General features: G+C 35.6%; 1 protein-coding gene across 2 annotated transcripts; it reads right to left on the reverse strand.

Annotated features, from left to right (window-relative positions):
- On the reverse strand, window positions 1-10,442 carry LOC589863 (aldose 1-epimerase). 2 transcript variants are annotated; one of them, XM_789494.5, is made up of 8 exons: window positions 10,353-10,442; window positions 8,502-8,720; window positions 7,210-7,364; window positions 6,458-6,670; window positions 5,626-5,707; window positions 3,551-3,689; window positions 1,598-1,772; window positions 1-1,019 (listed from the first exon to the last, which is right to left on the reverse strand). In XM_789494.5, exons 2-8 carry the CDS (start codon window positions 8,686-8,688, stop codon window positions 945-947), a joined length of 1,026 nt encoding a protein of 341 aa, XP_794587.4. In that variant the 5' UTR covers window positions 8,689-8,720; window positions 10,353-10,442; the 3' UTR covers window positions 1-944. The 2 variants fall into 2 exon arrangements, with proteins under 2 accessions (XP_794587.4, XP_030854233.1); XM_030998373.1 differs by lacking the exon at window positions 10,353-10,442 and adding an exon at window positions 10,074-10,322.
- Between the last annotated feature and the right edge of the window lie 334 nt (window positions 10,443-10,776).

Consider the following 10,776-nt stretch of genomic DNA (forward strand, 5'->3'; position numbering starts at 1 on the left):
CAGAATTCAAAAATATATTGTTTTTAATAGAGATCATTATCTCATTCATTCTGTTGCACACAACACAGGAGCAGTTAGGATAACTATTGTTTTGCAGAGTTAAGAGTAAAGTACACATACCCATGAAGACAATAATTGGCAGTTGATGGTATGATTTACCTCTAATAAAATAAGTGATTTAAATCCATTTCTAGCGAAGAATACCATAATCTATTGCTGTCATTAAAAATATAAAAAAATTAAAATAACATTATTACTCATCTAAAAGACTAAACTACTTCCAAATAAACCACACCCCAAAACCCTGACAGGGCGTTAGAAAAAGGAGCTGTGAGTCAAAAATGTTGCTTGACATAATGTTGATGTAAGCGATCCATGAGGTTCATCTATGTTTCCATCCACATACTGGACAAGTACATATCCAGACTTTTCACTTCCTTACTCTTGAAACACAATTATTATTTTTTGTTGGGGGGGGGGGCTAGAAGGTAAAGCCACACAGAATATATGGAGGTCTTTTTCTGCACTCCAGTAAAATAATTGTGTACTTTAAAACTAGAAGGGGAATCAGCTGATATTTAGAAACATCAGAGTCAATACAATCCTGACATCAATAAGTTTGAAAACACATTATACAATATGCTTATCAACTATTTTGGAAAATACAGACCTGTTGATACATAACACAGATGTCAATTTCAGCTTAATACATAACAATGATTTTAAAAGGATGTTTTCTTTAATTGTATAAACTTCAATTTATCAGATATCATGATAGCATTAAAAAGATAAATACAGCTGACTTGGTTGTTGACATGTTATGCCAATACATAAAGCACACATAGGATTCACAATCCAAATAGCCAGCCACGTGTGTAAGGAAAAGGCCCACAAAATGCCATTTCATTTAAAAATTGGCTCATGGCCCAGCTGCAGAAGACTGCTCACCAAGAAAACTTGTAGACAGTAGTGTGATTGTATTTCTCTCCAGGCTGTAGTACGCTTTTAGAGAAGTTTGGCTGGACAAGAAAAGAGATGTTAGAAAGAAACGGGAGAGAAATAGAGAGAGAAAAGGGGTGGGAGCAAGAGAGAGACACAACGGAAGACAGTGAGGGGAATACATGAATATGTCACAATATAAATAACAATCTAGAGAGTAGAGAGTTTTAAAACACATTTGTTGTTTAATTTAGTGCTATTAATGATTGTAAGTCAGTAACTCTTTTGTTGGTTATCACACTAGCCAATGAATTGAATTAAAGCTCTCACAACATGTCTTATAAGGAGAGTAATTTTTAATAATAATTTGGAGCATTTAAACTAAAGATACAGCTACACACACTTCAACTGCTTCAATTTCGATGTGACAAGTTCAATAGCACAATTTAAGAGTTTTGGAAATGGACTGAGTAAGAAAGCATGATGTATGTCCATTATTCAACTAAACAGCACAAGTGCTGGGAATGATATTATGAACAGCATTCTATATTATATCCTACTGGAAACCAAATTATACATTTGGCTAGAGAGAAGCAACATAGATTATTTCAGAAGGCATTGCCTAATGACATGGAATATTTGCATGAGGGAATCTTACCTGGTTAACCGAGTTAGGATAGTACTGTGATTCTAAGCACAAACCACCATGTTTGGCATATGTAGTCTCTTCTTTGCCTTTACAGGTATCATCTAGATAGTTAGCTGAATAAAACTGAATACCAGGTTTGGTAGTGAACATCTCCATGCATCGACCACTGCCTGGATGACTTACTCTGTAACAGCACATAATAATAATAATAATAATAATATAAATTGGATTTATGTATACAGTAGCTTGCTGGTGACCCATGTGAGAGAGAGAGAGGATTGAGGAGTCCTGAAAAGGACCTCTCGGTATAGGGTGTGTAGTCCTGAAAAGGACTTGATTTATGTAGTGCGTTTTTCCACAGGATACAAGGCATTGTCCCTTAATCTATTAACAAATGAAGACAAATTGTAGAGGTATGTTTTTCGAAGAAGTCAAGTGAAGTACTTTCTCAGAAATGGAGAGATTTTATGCCATCTAGGCTTTGGGCTTTGGGCAGCTTATTGAAATGATTGGGGAATACGAAGGAAAGGAGCTGATGTAGATCAAAGTGATAAAAATGATAACAATTCTCTGCTGCTGAAAGAGACAAGATATAAAGAAGTGTGGTTGACATAGATTAAAAAGTTTGAAAGTATCAAGTATTAAAGTTTGTCAGTAACTGCAAGCCAGAGTAGTTTATTTAACGATAGGTAGCATGGGATCATTGCAGTATTTGACAGATTAGTCAAGCATATGGGTAGTTGTGAAATAAAATTAGGAATTCGTCCCTATTTTCACGAAGTGACGGTAGTGAGGAAAAATCGTAACACAAAGTGAATGCAATTTTTTTTCACTACCGTTACTTTGTGAAAACAGCGACGAATTGTCCCAGCATTCATTTCATTATCTGTATAAAGATTGCTTTGTTTCACTATAATCAGAGAAAACCCATAGTAAATTACCCTATACTGTTTGTATCTTTCACAATTTTTCCATTACACTTTTTTGTTCGTGACATAAGATATACATATACAGCGTAGCCAAAAAATGATTGATTTTTTCCATGGTGTCTAAATAATTTTCGGCTACACTGTATGTACCTACACTGTATGTACCTACGTACAAATTGGTACTAGAATATTTGGATCAACATAATCAAACTTGTCTTGAAATCTATAACATCTTGCAATCTGCATATGTCAGTGCGCATGCGCAGACATGGGCGCCATTTTAATTGACTTAGAGGTCAGTGGTATTTATGCATAAATTAATATTGCGCCCATATGCAAATTATGACGTGAGTGCATGAGTAAATAAATTTTACTAGGCCATGTCATCACGGTTCATACAGCTGAAGATGACGTCACCAATGGTGGCCTCAACCGTAAACTGTGACGCAAAATACATGCTCATCTGAAAACGATGACATCACTGCCTGCGCGCTGCACTGTGCGCTCACATCATAATTTGCATGGGCGCAATCTTAATTTACGCACAAACCAAATGACATCTAGAGGTCATTTGGTTTGTTTACTCCTAAATTAAAATGGCACCCACAACCGTAAACTGGTGTATTCTGATCCAGTGCCATTCTCTTTGGAAAGTTCTGTAGCATTATGTGTTCAAGAATCTTCAGTGGCTCTAAAGTCACTGTTTCATACAACCATGTTAAGAAAGCTTATAGAAATATAAAGTGGCAAAATGAATAGTGACGTTTGTTTATTAATTTAAAGCTCTGTTTTCATATATCTGAATGAAAGTTTAGCTAACATTAAGCCCTATTGAGATGTCGTATTCATTTACCAGCTCCATATCCTAATGCAGAGATTCTACCTCTGAGTGATAAAATTATGCAGTTTGGACTCTGGGCGTGTCTTTTCGTCCGTCTTTTCATGCCGCTAAATTTTGCTAAGCTCCCTAATACTCAATTATAACTTTCATTGGTATAAGGATAGAAGTAATAATTAGCACAGATTCCCTTACCTAGCACAGGATTCCTCTAAGGATGACTTGATACAGAAGTTATGATCAAAGCCTCGTCCTGGTACATCATAGATCCTATCACCTATCTTCACTGGTTCTCTCAGATCAAACACTGTGTCCTTCACGCCTACTATCTCCCCTGTCAACAACAAAGGTCGATCACAGAACAACATGTCAGATCAAACACTGTGTCCTTCACTCCTACTATCTCCCCTGTCAACAACAACATTCCATAATAATAATAATAATACATAAGATTTATAAGGCCCCAAATCCACTTGACAGACAAATGCTCAAGGCGCAGATTGTGCAAAAGATGAAATATATACAAAGTGCAATAGGAAAGGTACAGACATGAAAGGTAATGGTAATCAATCACATCAAATCATCATATGTCAACAAATCATTATTTAAATGATGTGTACTGAAAGTTTTGTTGTAAGTATTTTGTTGAAACACATTTTAAAAAAAAGATTTTACAAATACTTATTATTTAAATGATGTGTACTGAAAGTTTTGTTGTAAGTATTTTGTTGAAACACAATTAAAAAAAAAGATTTTACAAACACTTATTTATTTAAATGAAGTGTACTGAAAATTTTGTTGTTGTAAGTATTTTGTTGAAACACATTAAAAAAAAAGATTTTACAAACACTTATTTCTTTAAATGATGTGTACTGAAAGTTTTGTTGTAAGTATTTTGTTGAAACACATTTAAAACTAGATGGAATTCGACTGCGCGCAGTCGAAAGTGATGCCTCCGTCATAGAGCAATTTTACAAACCAAAACAGAAGAAATTTTTTGAATTCAAGTTCAATTGTAATCCATTGACAGGTTCTCAGAATATCGTGATTACAAGCAATTTCTCATATACATATATGACCTTTGATCTTTGACCTCATGACCCTAAAATCTACTCAGTTCATTGGCTCTGCAAGATGTCCTGATTTAAATAGTAATCCATCTGTCAGTTCTAATGAGAATGCGTTCACAAGCTATTTTTGCATACATAATGAGCCCATGATCTTTGACCTTTGACCTTATGAACCAAGAATCTACTCAGTTCATTGGCTCTGCAAGTAACATACATGACCTAATTTTGGCAGGAATTCATCAATCGGTTCTTGAGATAACGCGATCACAAGCTGTTTTTGCATACATAATGTGTGCTGTGGCCTTTGACCTTTGACCTCATGACCCCTAAATCTACTCAGTTCATCGGCTCTGCAAGTAACATACATGACCTAAGTTTGGCAGCAATCCATCAATCGGTTCTTGAGATAACGCGATCACAAGCTGTGTATGCATACATAATGAGCCCTGTGACCTTTGACCTTTAACCTCATGACCCCAAAATCTACTCAGTTCATTGGCTCTGCAAGATAGATACATGACCAAAGTTTGGCAGGAATCCATCAATCGGTTCTTCAGATAACGCGATCACAAGCTGTTTTTGCATACCTAATGAGCCCTGTGACCTTTGACCTTTGACCTCGTGACCCCAAAATCTAATCAGTTCATCGGCTCTGCAAGATAGATACATGACCAAAGTTTGGCAGGAATCCATCGATCGGTTCTTCAGATAACGCGATCACAAGAACGGGACGTACGTATGTACGTACGTACGGACGGACGGACAACCCGAAAACATAATGCCATAAAAAGAAGATTTTACAAACACTTTAGGTTTGGCTTCAAGAACACCATAGATTTTTCAAGCAGCCTTGAATTTCTATTGACGAGATAGTTTTGTTGGGATCAAATCTTCCCAAGTTTATCTATTTGTTGCAAGTTAACATCGCCCAAAGTGTATGTGATATGAAATTTAGAAATATGAATTTCATAAATATGCAAAAAAGAAGGGTTTTGATAAATCTTAGTTAAGATGTTTTGAGGAAAAAAAATAGAATGTTGAAAAATGATGTTTGTGTCGTTGCTAAATTGATACTTGAGTGGTCTTTATATAGACAGATTTCACTGTAAAAGTGTATGAGATTATTTTTTAAAGAAATCATAGAAAATTCAAAATGTGTTAATTTAATTGATTTTGATTGTAAATTGAGCTTAAACTCACCAGTAGGTATACTGGTATCATCTAAAGGTGTGTAGTTCTCAGCATTGATCTGTATCAGATGATCTATTATGCTTCCAGCAGTCTATACAAAATAAAAAGAGTGAATGGAAAGAAAGTGAAAACAGGACATTGACAAGCAAATGTCTCAAAATTAAAAGTAATATAAAGTGTATATGGTTATATGTAGAATTGAGGATTCAGTAGACAGTAAATACACAAATAACTTTGATATCACTTGAACTGCAAACATACCTTAAATCTAAACCTTTAATAGGAGAACCTCTTGGGAATTTCACGAAAGCAGAGTAATCCTGACAGTAAATATATTAACATTCCTGAAGGATGAAGACTATTATACAGGTTGTACAATATTTGTGAAAATATGTTATTTTACTTCCAAACAAATCCTCGCATACCAGACATTGAAGTATGCTGTATCAAAATCCTCACACAAGTCATTTTGTATAATGAGACTTTTGCAAAATAAGTAATTAAATTCCTGTAAATGTCATGGAAAGACAGGTGCATCAATATGTGCATATAAGGCACATGAGTATATACACATTCTGTATAGACTTGAACAGGATACTATATAAACACACCACAAAGCTGAAACACACATTTTAAAGTGTGTTTGTGATTTCTACAATCAATCATAAATATCTTGATATATCAAAGAGCAAATAGTTTTCAGATAAACTGAACCTTTTTTAATCATGTTTAATGATGATTAGAGCATTTATAGAGTCAGATTACGGGCAAAGTTATAAAATACCTTTAAGATCATTGAGATGCTCACAATCAAGAGAAATGATGAGCCCTTTTAACTTACATGGCCTGCAAGATTGAAGTAAGAATGGTTGCAGAGATTGATAGGAGTTGCTTTAGTTGTCATAGCAACAAAGGAGATGATGAGTTTGTTATCGTCTGTCAGCTGATAGGAGGCTGTAGCTGTTACTTCTCCTGGGAAACCTTCCTCACCATCAGGGCTAATATAGGTGAAAGTCACCTTGTCATCACCTTCAATACAACCCTTCCATACTTGCTATAAATAAAACACACAAGATCATTTTAAGGCTACACTCAATCAAAGTATATTACAGCACTTGCACAGAGTTGCACAGAGTTGCACTTGTGGAATAGCAAAGAAATGGAGAATGACCTTGTACATGTATGTCTATTGGATAAAGAAGATTCCTAAAAAAAGTTATTTACCCGCCATCAGTCAAGTAAAAAGTTTACCAGGATAGCAAAACTGAATGAAAATAATTATACTATTAATTGCAATGTCAACCAGGAGATTTAATTATTTTCCACTCAGGGGCTTATTTAGTAGTTAACTTTTAATGTAAATATTTGACCAGAATAATAAACAATGAAGATACAGTTAACCATGCAGAAATCATATCTGTTGGGACCGCATACTTTTTTTTGGACTAATGCAGAATTTGACTAGTTTGAAACTTTTGAGATAGTATTGATCAAAAGAGTTAAATCCTTATTTTCTCCATCTACTACAAGTAATCATACTTTACAATTTGATCAGTTTTTAGTCGTGTAAAATCTACCTTACCATGAACTTACCAGATGAAATGCTTTGATACCTCCATGGTTAGTATTAGGACCATTGTTGATATTCAGCAGATACTTGACACCATCAATACTGAAGGATCCCTTTGCAATCCTGTTGGCTACCCTCCCAACAACAGATGCAAAGTAGAAGGAATTATTCTCATAACCTGGAAAGAAAAAATAGGACATTAGTGGAAAGCTCACGAGTTACAGACCTATGTAAAATAGCCAGGGTCAAAACATCATCCGAATAAGTGTTTCATGATTTAAAATTTGTTAGTGAAGGAAACATGAAGTTTGGAATATACTATCAAACACAGCTGTCAAGATTCTTTAATGTTATGAAATATCTGTGAACTGGTAGCAGGCTCAATCTATAATACACAAATGGAAATTACGAAAATAAGCATGGCCTAGCTAAATCAATTCATGAAGCAATGAGATTGAAACATATCAATAAGAACCTTAAAAAAATAAGATATGGAAATACTATTCATAGCATCTGCTGGTAGCCAGAAATGTCTTTAACTTAATTACAGACTTCTCTACAGATTCAAAATCCATTTAGTTTTTATCAGACTACCTAAACAGTTCTTTAAAAAAAAATCAGTTCACAAATCTATTGCATATTGCATATTAACTGGAAACCCATTTCGATATGGTTAGCGTTCATACCAGTCAAGCTCGAGTAATTTGACCCTGACATAGCAACATACAGTAAACGCTGTTATTTTCGCGTGATTAAATTTTCGCACTGAGCGACCTAAAAACATATTTGCAGGTTCTTAAGTTTGCGTTTACACGCAATTCAGCCCGTTCAACACACGCATAAGAAGTCATGCTTATATTTTTCGCGAGTTCTAAACTTTGTGCTTGCCGATCTTAGTGCGAAATCTGCGAAAATGTATGTACCGCAAATATTTTCACGTTTACAGTGCATGTACATGTATATTATGAATATTCTATCAAAGAGAAATTAGTTAGTGTAGAAATTGTTGGTTTTCTTACTGATGTCTTTATTGTTGATACCATAACATGGACCCTACTGACCAACTTATCATGCTTATGTAAAATAGATCTTGATTGGTAGGGTCCATAAAAATGGGCGTGTCAAAGATAAGATAGAGGTGGCCCTTCAAGAGATAACACAGGGATAAAATGATTTTCAGAATACCAACTTACAACAATATTAGCGCTGTGTTATCTCTGGAAGATACAACAAAAGATAACACAAAAGATATAACAATGTTCAGAATACCGCCCCTGGAGTGCTAATTTCACTACACTTGGAACAAGTAACATACCTTTCAAATCAGGCCAACCAAGAACCACATCAGCTGTATTACCATGCTGATCAGGAACCCACAGCTCAACGAGAGAAGCTCCATAATCAATCAGCTTGGCTTTCATTCCATGTTTGTTAGTGATGGTGTACTGTCCAATCGCCTCACTACTACTACTACATCCATACTCTTCTTTGGTTACAGGCATCGCTAAACTTCAGCCCTTGAACGATGCACAAACTGAAATAAAATTGAAATGAAATTAAGCTTAATGTTACATACTTGAAAAGGAAAAAAGAAACCACTTCCTGGTTATTATATATTTTGTATGGATTACTCAGCTTGGTACACACCAACATTATACTCAATAAGTTTAATTCACACTGGTATATTTAATGATTCAGATATGATTTATTCCAGTACGCCCGGTAGCATCCATCTTGTGGATAATCAGCAAGTCAACAAAACATATGATGTCACAATGGATTACATATTTAAAAACCAATTTCGAAGTATGTTGAATGAGCCGAAAGAAAACTCTTCCTGCAAACTCTGAAGGTATACTTGCAAGGTTCGTCATATGCTGGAATGATTACGTGTACACATTTGAGGTTTGTTTACCTACATGAAGCTCGATCTCCACATACCATAGGTAAATAATAAATGCATGCAGAATAAGGCTTGGTGATATCAATATCACACTAGGCTACGTACAGTAGGCCTAAAGACATATTCATACTTCATAAATCACGTACAGACCCTTAAGACTAGCAATAAACACTGCCTTTCTTAAATCATTCTTCTTCTCCTTCTCATTCTCCTTCTTCTTCTCCTCCTCCTTCTCCTCCTCCTCCTTCTTCTTCTTCTTCTTCTTCTTCTTCTTCTTTTTCTCCTCCTCCTCCTCCTCCTCCTCCTCCTTCTTCTTCTTCTTCTTCTTCTTCTTCTTCTTCTTCTTCATCTTCATCTTCTTCTTCTTCTTCTTCTTCTTCTTCTTCTTCTTCTTCTTCTTCTTCTTCTTCTTCATCTCCTCCTCCTCCTCCTCCTTCTTCTTCTTCTTCTTCTTCTTCTTCTTCTTCTTCTTCTTCTTCTTCTTCTTCTTCTTCTTCTTCTTCTTCTTCTTCTTCTTCTTCTTATTATTATTATTATTATTCTTCGTCCTCCTCCTGCTCCTTCTTCTTCTTCTCCTCCTTCTTCTTCTCCTTCTCCTTCTTCTTTTTTTTCAAAAAGAAAAATGGGTTGACAGAAATGACAGGAAAAAAATGTAGACAACCAAGAGGGAAACACATGATCAAAAGCATGCCGTAAGCTAGACAGCAATAACCATCTGATTTGGGTCATTTCTTTAATAAAACTGACATTTGTTGTCATTCTATAATCGGAGGTCTAGTGGAGCCAGACGTAGTCTCAGTGGAACAACCGACGATTAGAGAGACTGAAGTTTTCGGTCTAGCCGTAAGCTAGAAACAGTCACTGTATTTTCAAATGCTAAAGGACTAAAATGACAACTGAAACTGTTGTGACAGATACATTTATAATAATAATAATAATTAACAACATTTGTATAGCGCTTATCACAAAATATATGTACCTTACGCATTGGCCATTGTAACATAAATGCAACTTCTTATACGAACGCGCGCTATCCATGCTCTTGCTAGCCCAGCGGACCAGCGATGAGCCAATAAGGCGATCCGCTAGTTAACTTGGCCCTCCTGCAAGTCTCGGGCTGCAGTTGTAATTTGTTTATGCATCCATAACTCGAGCTGCTATCCCAACAATTTAGGAAAAGACATGCAGTCAAAGTTCACTTAAACATATATAGCAACTACAAAGAGATGTTAAATATAGAATACGTCAAGAAAAGCGACTTACAAACTGAGATTGGCGGTGTACGTGGACGTGGGCGTGGCGTGGGCACGGCTGCTGTGGCTTGACGATCGAGCTCTTGTTCCAAATTATAGTTCTGTTTAATTCGATCGTACACAGGAACCGCCCCATTCTCAGCAGTATATTTACCTCCAAACAGCCTCTATTATTGGAGGAGCCAGTGCCTTTGAATTTTTGTTTTTTAAGGGGTAATTTTTTGTATTCATTTTTTTTCCCCAAACAAATAAGGTGTGCCCCAAGAATCCTTCTCCTCATCATCATAGCATGTTAGCAAATGGGTCGAAAATAGGAATTATTTTCTGTACTTCTTTGATCTGACAGTTCAGAGGAATACATGTGGAACTAAACGCATTATCTTATTATATAAAACCCACCCTCTTCAGTTTTTTCTGGTCGGTGAAAACGTGCA

Source organism: Strongylocentrotus purpuratus, unplaced genomic scaffold (genome assembly GCF_000002235.5).
Source record: "Strongylocentrotus purpuratus isolate Spur 01 unplaced genomic scaffold, Spur_5.0 spur5_scaffold_5, whole genome shotgun sequence".
In the NCBI taxonomy this organism is placed as follows: domain Eukaryota; kingdom Metazoa; phylum Echinodermata; class Echinoidea; order Camarodonta; family Strongylocentrotidae; genus Strongylocentrotus; species Strongylocentrotus purpuratus.

Coding starts and splice junctions, on each gene's coding strand:
- LOC589863 (XM_789494.5), bottom strand. CDS start 8,688: ATGCCTGTAACCAAAGAAGAGTATGGATGTAGTAGTAGTAGTGAGGCG. Junction 6,671..7,209: donor GTATCAAAGCATTTCATCTG/GTAAGTTCATGG, acceptor TTTTATTTATAG/CAAGTATGGAAGGGTTGTAT. Junction 1,020..1,597: donor ATCCTAACTCGGTTAACCAG/GTAAGATTCCCT, acceptor TTTCTTGTCCAG/CCAAACTTCTCTAAAAGCGT.